General features: G+C 48.4%; 1 protein-coding gene across 4 annotated transcripts in view; it reads right to left on the bottom strand.

Moving 5' to 3' along the window:
- LOC126577007 (calcium/calmodulin-dependent protein kinase type II subunit beta) overlaps positions 1 to 12,093 on the bottom strand; it is a 15,392-nt gene extending 3,299 nt beyond the window's left edge. For 2 of the 4 annotated variants that reach the window (XM_050238355.1, XM_050238357.1), the window contains exons 1-8: positions 11,590 to 12,093; positions 8,950 to 9,201; positions 4,867 to 4,957; positions 3,509 to 3,712; positions 3,062 to 3,403; positions 2,833 to 2,985; positions 1,777 to 1,918; positions 1,515 to 1,713 (exon numbers count right to left, since the gene is read on the bottom strand). In XM_050238355.1, coding sequence (XP_050094312.1) covers positions 1,515 to 1,713; positions 1,777 to 1,918; positions 2,833 to 2,985; positions 3,062 to 3,403; positions 3,509 to 3,712; positions 4,867 to 4,957; positions 8,950 to 8,983 — 1,165 coding nt within the window. In that variant the 5' untranslated portion in view covers positions 8,984 to 9,201; positions 11,590 to 12,093. Of the gene's footprint in view, positions 1 to 568; positions 876 to 1,514; positions 1,714 to 1,776; positions 1,919 to 2,832; positions 2,986 to 3,061; positions 3,404 to 3,508; positions 3,713 to 4,866; positions 4,958 to 8,949; positions 9,202 to 9,411; positions 9,513 to 11,589 lie in introns of those variants that run through there. The other 2 variants (XM_050238356.1, XM_050238358.1) reach the window with 2 other exon arrangements.
- Between the last annotated feature and the right edge of the window lie 407 nt (positions 12,094 to 12,500).

Here is a 12,500-nt window from a genome sequence, read left to right as displayed (position 1 = left end):
TCCTAAAATTTGATGCCATGGATGAAGTTGTTTATAAATCTTCCCCAAAGTGGCGTCAAATATTCTTGACAAGTTTTAGTTTAATATGGCATTCACTTTAAAAAATAAGGATAAATGGTTTCTTCATTAAAAAAATCTTCAAAAAATGCGCTTATTTTGAACCGGCTTTAACCTTAGTCCCCCGTTTAAGGTATCGAATGTACGATTAGTGGCCTACGTACAGAGGAACTTGGAATGGAAGCAGTAAAGACTAGATTTCGTTTAAAACAACCCCAATGAAGGCGTTGTTGTCGGTTGTACTACAGCTTGATCTACTGGATGGAAGTGAGTTAGTCCCGTCAGCGCCACTCTGGCCATAAGTGCTAGCCTGACGACGGGGAGTGGGTAAAGGATAAGGCACGCACGCATGCACGTTAGTAGTGACACACGAAAGTGACGGTTAAAAGGGCCCATAAAAGGATGTGGAATAACAAAACAGAACGGTGGCCATTAACTCTGGCGCACACCCCAAAAACGAGCGAAAACACGAACACGAATCATCAATCGGGATCGCCAAACGGATAATTACATTTCCACGGCATGGGAAACTTCACTCTCCCTCTCTGCAGGATGGAGAGAAGCAGTTTTGTCTTCATCGAAGCCCCGTTCGAGTTCGAGCGGTTGCGCCGCCCTTTCCAGTCCAGTAAATCTGAGAGAGACTGGCTGGCTGGCTGGCTGGTTGGTTGGCTGATTGGCTGAATGGTTAAATGGTTGTCTGTGTCTTAAGGGTTCCTTAGCTCTCTACTGACTGACGGACTCTAGCCTATTCTAGCGTATCTAGCTAACGGAGCTTACAGCGAAACTAACGGAGCTAAGAGGTGTCGTATCGTATAAGGTTTACAATGGCAACAGTATGCTCCGTTTGCTATCCCGATCTGTCACCGCAATTTCAGTGCAAAATTTCAATACCAAAATGTGCATTCAAACGAAGTTGAAGTTCATGTTCAGTAGTAGCAGTAGCAGCGCGCGGTTTGTGTTGCGTATGTTTGTGTGAGAAAAAAAAGGGAGAAAAAGGAAGGAGAAAGACACAAGACGAGAGAGTTAGTCTAGTCAATGCTGCTTTATCCCATCCCCCCCTCCGCTTCCCCTCGGGCAGATTTGTACAAAATCAAGATGGCGGCGAATGCGGCGAATGGTATCTACATCTGACGACAATGCACGATCATGAGCGAAGCAGGCCGATGCAACATGGCAACATGGATTGGGGTGGCGCAGCACGATTCCAATTTGAAGGGGATGCCAATTTGCCCTGATCAGCTGAGCGCGATTGCGATTGGCTATGTTAGTTTGATTCGCGAAATCGCTTAGCTTCACCCTCCTCCTCCTCCTTCTGATGATGATGATGATGGTGATGACGATGGGTGGATGGAAACGCGATCGCGTAAACCGTCAACGAATGTAACGCAACGAAGAGAAAGCGCCCAAGGCAACGGCAATCGGCAAAGGGGCCATTGGGGCGTGAACGTGAAGCTTACCCCGTGCTATGCTACCACGGCGGCTCCCGGGGTTGGGCAGACCGGCCAGCTCGGGCAGGGTGGGCCGCCGGAGCTGCACCGAATCGCCCGCCGGTGAAATGATGTTCTCCGTGTCCTGCTCGAAGGTGTAACGATTGTTCGGCGTTTCGTTCCACTTCCCCACCAGCTCCTTTAGGTTGTCCTTGTCGATCTCGTTGCTCTACGGACGGTAAACAAATGAAGTATTAGTGGTTTGGCATTTTTAGTTGCTGGTGAGCTTTACCGTGACATTGCTGCTGTTGTTGTTGCTCTCCAGTAGAACTGGCTTGAAGGTAGTGATCGATGGTCGCCGATTGGTCGGGGTGTACTGCGGTTTCCGCTTGATCCATTTGTGCTTCAGTGCATCCTCGGCCGTCAGACGTTCTCTGCAGACAGGTGGCAACAGGAGAATAACAAAAATTTGATTTCAATTCAATACGAGGTAATATTATGATAACTTTAAGGGGGGACTTAGGTATTTAATTTATATTTGTGAAACACGTTTTTAACATTTTTCCCTGAAAGCTGATCCTTTCAAGAGTATTGTGTAAAAGTTTTGAATCAATCGAGGAAAAACTGACAAAGATACAGATTTTTGAAAATCCGCGTTTGAAAACCAACGTTTTCAAAGTCGGTGCCCATCGTACCGTAAAAACTACTGGGCCGATTGATTCGAATTTTTTAACACATAATTTGTACACTGTTTGCCAGGTAGCCCCGTCGAGATATCATGAAAATTGGAGATAATTTTTTTTAAACAATTATATAAAGCTCGTTTCTCATGGCAAAATCGCAAAAAGCATCAAGTTTTCAACTTCAAAAATCTGCCAAAAATTAAAAAATCGGAATATTAACAAAAACTCTCCAGGGCTACCTAGATAAACTTATAATCTTTCTAACGAATAATGATTTGTATATTTCAGATGACCCGTCATGTCGCTACGATGGGCACCGGAAAAAGTACCTTTTCGACGGCATGCCCACTAAAATTTGATGTCATGGATTAATTTTTCAATTAATGAAGGTGAAAACAATACCAAACATTCTTCAAAAGTTGTAGATTATTGTGTCATTTACTTGAAAAAATACAGTTGAATGGTTACGTCACAAAAAATCGTTAAAAACGGACCTTTTTTGGCCCGAAAATACCGAAGTCCCCCCGTAATAGAAGCTGCAATTTTAGTCGTAGTTTAATGCAGCATTAGCTCCAAAAAGTATTAAAAGCTTTACTAATTTATTTGTTGAATTGATTGCCCTTATTCTAAAGCTAATTTTAGGTCCCAGTCCCACCTATACTTACTTCTGTTCCTTCACCAAACAACGGTTGATGAAATCGATCGCCTCCTCCGACACGTTATCGAACGCTTCATCGAGAAAATCGTACCGTCCGATCGTGATATTTCCCATGGTCTGGATATCATCCTCGCCAGCGAACGGTGACAAACCGGAAACACTAGCCCGCGCCAAAAAGATCACAAGATTAACACCAAGCAGCACGAACGAGATGCGCTGGAACGCACGATACTTACAGCACATAAGCGATCACCCCGACGCTCCACATGTCGGTCGCAAACGAGATCGCCTCAAAGTTGACCACCTCGGGCGCCACAAACTCCGGCGTGCCAAACAGTACCTGCAGCTTATTGTCCGGATCGTACTCCCGGGCCAGCCCGAAATCGATGATCTTGATCCGGTTTCCACTCTCCGTGAGGCACAGGATGTTCTCTGGCTTCATATCGAGGTGGATAATGTTATTGCCGTGAATGTACGCGACCGCATCGCAAATCTGCCGCATAAAGATCGAGCAAGCGCGCTCGGTCAGGATGAACTTTTCGTCCAGCACTCGATCGAACAGCTCACCCCCTTCCACCCTGGCAGGAGAGATGGACGAATGAGATGAGAGGGATGAAAATTGATTGCCAGCGCCGAACCAGCCACCCAGATCCACTCCCCCCAACCCCTCGGTTGGTACTTACAGCTCCATCATGACGCAGAACGTTCGATCGAACTCGAACGCCGCGTACAGCTGGGCGATCTTGGCGTGGTGCAGAACGTTCATCATGTGCACCTCCCGCTCGATGTTCCGCCGGTCGCCCTTCTTGACGATCTGGATAAATTTGGCCGCCAACCGGACGCCCGTACACTTCTCCTTGCACTTGTACACCACACCAAACTTTCCCCTGGAAATGGAATCCACAAAAAGGTAAAAAAAACCGATCGTCATATGAATGGTCCGCCCGAAAACTGCACACCGCGCGCTGACCACGGTCACCGACCTCACCCATGACAGACGAGAGCGCGTTTGGAATTTACTTAATCTCGCTACCTTTCTCTCTCTCTCTCTGTCTCTCTCCCCTGAAGCTGAAATGCTCGAAGCGATTACGCAGAGATGAAGCATTAAAATTCCGCAGCTCGCTTGGACCGCAAAAGTGATCGAACAACAGTTGACAAGGCAGACGCCAAGATGGCGACGAAACAAACGGGGAGAGCACATTCTTGAGAGCGCGTGGTGTTCCTGCTCACTTTCCCTCTGCCAAAAAACGCATGCCAACGGATACACCGGACTGGACTTTTGGTATTTGGACAGTCTGCCGGCTGCCGCCATCATTAGCTAGCGCCGGAAAGCGAACGCGATGTAGGCCAACCAGCCAGGTCAATTTGGAGCACTAGTGGACTAGTGGCTACTGGCGCACATTAGCATTGACATTAATCATCCAAGTCGATGGTAATTGAAATTCGAGCGTTTCAATCTGAATCTGGGATGACGGCCTAGATTTGAGATTGAATGATGCCACCATTAAGATGAAGAGTTCGTTGGATAGATTGAGATTCAGTCGATGGTTTAACATATTGTAGGATTTTGTTCCTTTCTGCTCCGCAACCACATGCTGACCTGCCAATGACACCTGATGGGGCGGGAACTAATGCAATTTTGTGCCGACACGTGCCGCCATCGCGACACTCGATACTACATCGGTACACCACGTGATACCTCAATGCCAGGACCGACCTCCACCGACAAGAGCGGTGGCGACACGACGAAAATGACGTCTCAACGATGGCACTAACAGGTGCTGCGATGGAGAACAGCAAATGCCACGTCCATCGCGCCCTCGTTGCCCATCATCTTTTGCCAAATGGAATGCGTTTCGTGCGAATCGCCGTGCCGCGTGATGAAAGATGGACAATCGACCGAGGTCCAAACGGACACGGACACGGCACTCGTCCGTTCGCTCGCTTGGGAATGGTTCTAAATTTAGGGCGCCAGTGCACTGTGTGTCTGTCTGTCTGTCCACGTTTACGGCCACGTCTACACGTCACTACTACTACTGACCTGCCGAGTTCGGTGCTGAGTTCGTACAACTGTTTGGCGTCGACACCGCGCTGTATCTCCACCTCCCGGTACGGGAACGCTGGGGGTACATCTGCGAAAAGAGAAGGAGCGAATCAGAATCGGCATGTGCGGACGGTTGTGCTGAGCGCTGTGGTTTCGAATACAATGGGTGAGGGTGATTACAGGGTGGTGCAGTTTCACTTTCGAACTGAACGCTCGACTCCAAACAAACTGTGAGTCTGTACATCAAGTTGCCCTTCTGAGTTGGCAGTGGAGATGTGAGGTTAAATACAAAGTAGACTCCTAGGCGGCAAATATTATACAGTTTTCTCTTTGAAATTACAAATTTAAAAGGTAATTTTCGATTATATTTTAGGAAATGTCTTGTGATGAAAATACCAATGAAATGAAATATGCGAAGTAAAATTAGCTCCATGGGAAATTGAGATAATCATTCCATAGTCTACTGGGACTACACTCATTTCAAAAAGACTCTTGAAATTTGATCACGGACATGTTTTAATGTTTTAATAATTCTTACATCAATTTTAACTGCATGTTTGGCTTTTAAACGATGAAATTATACTTTTAATTGATTTAAAATTACTTATTGTGCTATATTTTGTTGGTAGAATCATCAAATTGATCTGATTATTCGTGCAACTTGTGTTTTAGAATTTATAAATGAGATTTTATGTTGAATTTTGATCCGAAAAACCTTACTAATCGTACGAAAATGGATATAATTTCATCGTCGGAGTGTTAAAGAAATATAAAAATCCACAAAACTTTTACCGGAAACAAAACAGTGAGAGCGAGGAAGAAACAGTAACGAGCGGAAGATCAAGCATGGGAAAACGCAATTCAAACTTCACAATCGGAAAGCGTGGCCCTAATGACCATTAGATGACCACCAACCAGTAGCCCACGCGTTCCGGATCGCCGCCATGTGCTGCACGCCTCGGCTCGGACCACGAATTATCGTCCACTTCACGTACTACGACGCACAACCGAAACGGAAGCTTAAGACGCGTCAAAATCCGAACCATCTCTAGATCGTCCCTAGTTGTCTTACGTTAGCTCCTAGATAACGGAGCGTCAGAACGGTGCGTTCTGTTTACATTTCCACGATCAACAAATCAAACGCGATCTACGTCAAGCGTCGGATCGGTGTGCGTTCCGTGGTCCCCTGTCCGAGCACGCTGTGCGATTAGATATTTCTCTTTCTCGTCGAATGGTGAGTCAGCCTTCACCCGGCGATAAACTTCGTGGTGGAAGGGGGACGATCAACTAGTGTGAGCAGCGGTGGTTGGCGCACGTGAATGGCCAAATTAAGTCGCTCGATCATTTCCCTGTCCGCGGTCCTCCACCGTTGGCACCGGTACTGGTTTTAAATTGAGGAAATCGTTGTTGGCACAGGACCAAAGCGAGTCGAGTGGCCCACCAGAGTGCTACACGGGGCAAGGACTTGTTTCGTTTCATGTCCGCAAAGCTGTTTGATTCGTACAGCTTGATCTCCTGCCGCGTCTAATCGACGAAACAAATCGTTAAATTGCGCTTTGACAACCGTAAATGGAGAGCAGCAGCACCAGCAGCAGCAGGAATGCCTTGGCAACAGCGGCGACCACATTCAGTAGCACTGACAGGGTGACAAATGTGTCAACCCAATCGAAACACTGTCGTTGCCGTATCTAGCGCACTAATTTCAATAAACGATCATTGCCGGACAGAGATCGTGGAATTTTACCGTTAAACCGATAAACATCCGTTTCAAAATGGCCTGTCGAATGGGAATGTTTTGCTGGCGATGGGCAATGAAATGAAAGCATTAATTGCAGCATTAAATGGCGTTTGGTGCGAATGAAATTAGAACATCAGAGCACTCACAGCCTCACAGATAACCTCCACTGCACGAGTGTTGAGCAAATATTGTGATTCTAATTAAATCAAAAAGGGCAAACTGCACTCCCTTCCCAGCGGAAGTGTGCAACCTATCCGCGTGACCTTGACCGTGCGGTACCGCGGTTGCTTTGGTAACGATCAACGCCCTCTTGGGTCGGTTTTTTAGGGGGAAGACCAACGTTGACGTTTATTACGGGCACTGCTACTGTCGTATTTGCCACCTTATGCATTGCGGTCAAAGCTAAAGCGTCATTTCCTGTGCCCCATGTGTCGCCTTTTTGTCTTCACGTTCACCCTGGGTCGGGTTGATCGTTATTTCGGGAATCGGTTGCAATCTCAATGAGCCGTATCAGCGCGCACACCAACACACCCACTAAATGGAGTGCTGTGCACTAACCGTGCAGCACGGGGTTGAAGGATTTGTTTTTAAATTGCCATGCTTTTTTTGATGTTTTTTTTTCCTCCCCCAATGCTTAGTGGCCATTGGCCGCCCCTAACCTCACTGTTTCGTGATGAAGAAACGAAAAGAATCAAGGCTACCAGCAGCAAGGAAAATAACCAAGTCCAATGCACCTTGACTTGGCCGAGGCCGCGCTGCACGCCCTGTGTTGTTCAGCTCAATCAAATTCATTCACTTCCCACCCATGCTGACGAGCGCCAAAAATCGCCCCCGAATCCAAACTGGTAGTATCATCCATCTTCGGATGTGTTTAGAAGGCGCAGGAAGGAAGGAAGGTGAGACGGGTGGAACAAACATCTTTTCGGGACGGACCGAGCAAACAGCACCATCGCGCCATGTTTAGCTTGCTTGCATCAATCATCGCTACCAGCAGGCTCAACTGCGGACCCTATTGCTGACTTCCTGCTATACCGATGCTGGTTGAGTGTGAAAGATGCGATAGACGCGAGTGTGAAAGATGGGTTGGAGGATCTATGTATTTTTAGGATGAATTGGAATTAGTTGTAATTCGATTCCTTTGCATTTTCTGAAATTTGTCAATGAATTGATCAGGAAAATGCTAGCAAAGTGAATGGTACTTTGCTCCTCTTTTTTCCAAAAGACATTCCAAACGAGCGATAGGTCGCAACCGAGGCGATCGAATCGACATCATTCGTGGCTCATTAATTTTCCGCGCTTTTCTTCGTTTGAAGCTTATGTCACACGCCATACAGAACCTTTCCCACCCTTTCCACCCACCCACCAACAGCAGCAGCAGCATGTAAATTAATGCGCTGAAAGCATTGGCATTTTTGCCTTGGCCTTTCGACGCACAAATCGCCGCCACGATGTGTCTGACATCCGTGCTTCCCACGGTATCGTGGGTGGGTGTCCTCTACCCCCAACACCTCCCACCTACTAGTAAGATTTCGCCCCTGTCCGTGGCCAGATGTGTTTTCTGCCGTGTTTGCTAATTTACTGTACTATCACCCAGTCTGGTGTTTGTTTGGGAGTGTGTCTGTCACCCACACAGCGACACAAAAAGAGCAAAACAGGGAGAGGACTATATGTGCAAATTGTTTTAAAATAAATTGTGTGTTTACAACGGAAGGCACGCAGGACGGTTGCCATATGTACGTACGTACGCGTGCACTAGCGCTCGGATCCCCGTGTGTCTATTGCGATGAATTTCTTTTTTTTTTAGTTTTTCCCTCCGTCTAGTAAATTTATTAAAAGGGAATTGCAAGAGCACCTTATAAAATGGTAATGCGCTCGTTGAATTATAAACACATTCAGGGGTGCGACGCTGCAGTCGGAATCACGTTTATCATCGCTACCGCCATGGAGGCGCATGGTAGACGTCAATGGAGGCGCCTGGTGGGCCGTAAAAATTCTCAATTTTTCCCCTTTTTTTCTTCATTTTTCTTCCATTTTTCATTCTCCATTTGCTACGATAAATCAAAATCTTGTTCTGCTCGCAATGGAACATCCAAGCAAGCACGTACGGAGTAGGCGAAAGGGAAAAATAGGGAGAGAGAGAAGCTACGCACATTCGCAAACGGCGTTGTTATTGTGATGAGAGGCAACAGCTCGAGTGACAGGAGTGCCATGGTTTTTCATCCTTTTCTTTTGGTGACAAAATTAGAGCGCAACACAAAGAAGATTACAGTACGAATGCCACGGCATGTCAATACATTACGACCACAACAAGCTTCACTGATGATGATGATCTCGCTGCTTACCTCCCATCGGGTCTGTCTCGTCCACGTGAATCATGATGCTGATCTTTCCTTCTGTTTCTGTTGGGTTTTTGGTCAAGTTGTGAGTCCTGCGGCGCAACTCAAGGTCCTCTTCCTTTTCGGACCTTCTAGTTTTCTTCCAAGACCAACAACTCCTTGCTGCTACTTTCTTTTTTCGGTGATGCTGCTTCTCCTGCTTGCTGCTTGCTTGCTTGCTTGCTTGCTAGTGTTTGTGTGTTGTAGCTTGTGCGTCACCTGTTGTTCCGTTAGAAACGAAGAGAAAAGATAACGAAAAAGAAAGAAATTAGAAAAGAGTCGATCATGGGCTAGTTTATGCTTCGCAATCCGTCGCTCCTCCCCCGTCAACACTCGATGGCGTTGGTTCAATGTGAAACTTAATTGCAGGGTAATTGTTGCACTTGAACTACGTTCATCGCATGCAAATACGCACACACTCGTACGCACCCACCAAAGCCAGGCACGCTGCCAGTTCCGCTTTACGCGCCACAACGCGATCTATCCGTCCGTCCTGCACCACACCGAACCGTACCGATTGATCGGTAATGCATCAATGAGTTCACATTCTTTGCGTGGCTCAATTAGCACCCTTTCTTCCGCCTGCCAGGCTCCGCCTTTCGCGCTTTATTTCGCTTAACACAATCAATCGAACAGAGGAGCTGCGCGATCGCATCTCGGTCACTTTGGCAGCCAAAAACCACCAAACCATGACCATCAACAAAACGTTGGACGTTGCGTGTGTGCCCAACAATCGAGGTTAGGGTCAGGGGTATCACTTTCACCCGGTGGTGGGGGGATGACACTTCTTCCGGCTTCCGGCAGCACCGACGGTTTTAGGCTGTCGGTCACATCGGTTCAATTGACAATCCATTCACCTCTAACCAACTGCAAGAGGTAAGAGGAGCACGGCGAGAGGCATTTGCTCGATCTGTTGACCCCCTTTTCATCTCACACATCCGTTTCCTGTTTGTTGTACGCTACGCTGTGTGCACGCGGATGTGGGTTGGCAAGAGCGGAAGACAACACCTTTTAAAACGAACGAGTAGGTGGTGCCGATGTGACGCCATTCATTCAGTAACACCGGCGTACCGGCCGGGTAGCGATTTGCGGTAAACAATTGGCACCAATTCCGCGTGTGGTGTGGTGTGTTCGCGGTGTTCATTCTCCTGGAATGACGCACGCACCGGAAATAAGCTAACCACCAACATGGCGGCGTCGAACGACTTGAAATCATTTCACATCCGAGTGTGCGCTAGCAGCCGCCGCTTCCATGATAGGTTATGGTAACCGATTGGACCTACTACGATTGGTTGAGGTGGCCCCATCCCCATACCGCACACCACGCCATCTGTCATGTCAAACAGGGTGAACCAATGAAAACATACAACGTGAAGAGTGAAGAGGAACGAGAGTGAAGAACGGACGGACGGCCCCGACTTTCCACATATTTTCACCAGACTCACCAGCCCCCAAAAAACCACCACCCCACCCCACCTGTTGTGACGACGGGCCGGGCACCATGGCGCTGCGCCATTCGATTCGCTTGCATGCTGTGTACGAGCGTATCGGCGTATGTGTGGTGGAGATGATTATTTTTGGAAATGGCCAAAAACTGACTCTTCAGCAGACTGCAGGCGGCTGTGCGCCGGTGGTGGCGGCGCACATGTGTCACTGTCACTGCGATCGTGATGTTGGTGTTGGTGACGTAACGCTCGGAATCGATCACCAAGCGATGCCGCTGGCGAAAGCAAAAAGGAGTAACAGACAGAGCCTCCCCCCCGCATGAACTGCGTTCGCATCGCGACGCAAACAGACGCAAAGGGCCGAACCATTTTCTCGACCTTTTCCACGTTCCACTCTGCTCTCTGCTTCTCCTCCTCCTTCTGCTCCCTTCAGGGTGCAAACGGAGCGATCCTCTTCGGGAGTCGGGGCTAGAAATAAACAGTCGCGCTGGTTCACCGACGTTCCGGACGTTTCGGCTTTGGCCCTTTTTTCCCTCTGCTCAAGGTTATCCCGTGTGTCTGCGAACGCGCGCTCTCTCTCTCTTTCCTCTGTCTCTCTGATAGGTGCTATACATTTCAAAGCAATTAATCTCCCATTCGGCAGCAGGTGGAGGAAGTGGTTCAGAAGCGATGCGGTGCGGCGGTGCGACCGTACTGGGGCGCCCTCTGCCGGAACGACATTTGCGCATTCCATCTGATGGTAGCGCGAGTGGCGCGCGTTTTTTTTTTCTCTCCGAGGGTGGCACACATTTGGAAGGCCACAAAGGGGTCCGGTGGCCAATGCGAATGCTGGTGTGCATTCTTTACGCATCCGTCGCTTTGCTTTGCTTCGAAAACTGACTGCCCACAAGTCTCAGAGATATCTGAGATACTGCATGGCGCCACAGCATGCGGAACGAACAGGGAGAGACAGACAGACAGGCGAGTGTGTCCTCATTTTGCGGACGATTTGTGTGTCGGGGGTTCAACGATTGTACAATGAAAATTCCTCTAATTCTCAAGATGCTGCTTGTGTTCTAGTTTCCGTTCGGTAAAGGACCATTGTCCCTTTCCCGGTTCACGAGATCATAATGTAAGAATGATGCGGGGGGATGAGTAAACAGAGCAGAGACGTTTAATTCACCTTTTTTTTGGAGACTCGAGACTTGTTACAGCCACTCTAGCCGTCCACCAACGTCTCACTTCCAAGTTACTAGAACGCAGAACGATTTCGTTGGTTCGGTGCTAGCTGGTCGCGATCTTTGACTTCGATGCGTGTTCTTCGCTGCCACTGCACACTTTTCCGACGATAGATCGCTTACGAAAGACAACTACTGCTCGTGGCTACGGTATCTGGCGTTCAAATTCCTGCTGCGTGACAGGCTTCTAGTGGCCAATAAAATAAAACGTGAACTATTGTTCTCCTGGTATCGTTTCCCTGGTTGTCTTATCGTCGTAGTCCACTTCCCGTACACACGACGGTCTCACGGAGTTGATCCACGAAACCTTGGACTGGACTGGACTGGATCGTGCGCGCACACCACCCAACACAACAACAACAACAACACTACAACAACACGTCGTCTCGCACCGAGAGCAGCACTGAGAATCGTTCCGAGATCGGTCTGACAGCGGCACCTGATCCTGTTGCTCCCCAGAAGAAAAAAAGAAGATGGATCCACTGAGCTGCTGCTCGAAATTCCGCTTGGCCGTGGTCCGAGTTGCGCAGAACGATGAACGATCCGATCGATAGTAGTGTGCGTTTGAGTGGAGCTCGCGATCGATGAGATCCTCGCGCCACGGTTGTGACCGTGAAGTGTGCGGTTCTCGGCTCTCGTAGACTCGTACACTCTTTTTCCCACACCCATACACCGGCACGCAGAGCGGTAAGAGGTCAGCGAGGACACCCCTAAAACACCCCCCCAGCTAGCTGAAGGACACACCGAAACAGCGGAACGAAGCGCACGAGACGGAACGGAAATGCGACCAAATGGCTGAGGAATGTCGTCGTCGTCGTCGTTGAGGCGCTCGGAAGCCGCCACGCTATCGATCTTC

This window comes from Anopheles aquasalis, chromosome 3 (genome assembly GCF_943734665.1).
Source record: "Anopheles aquasalis chromosome 3, idAnoAquaMG_Q_19, whole genome shotgun sequence".
NCBI lineage: Eukaryota > Metazoa > Arthropoda > Insecta > Diptera > Culicidae > Anopheles > Anopheles aquasalis.
This window is presented reverse-complemented; position numbering and strand designations above follow the sequence as displayed.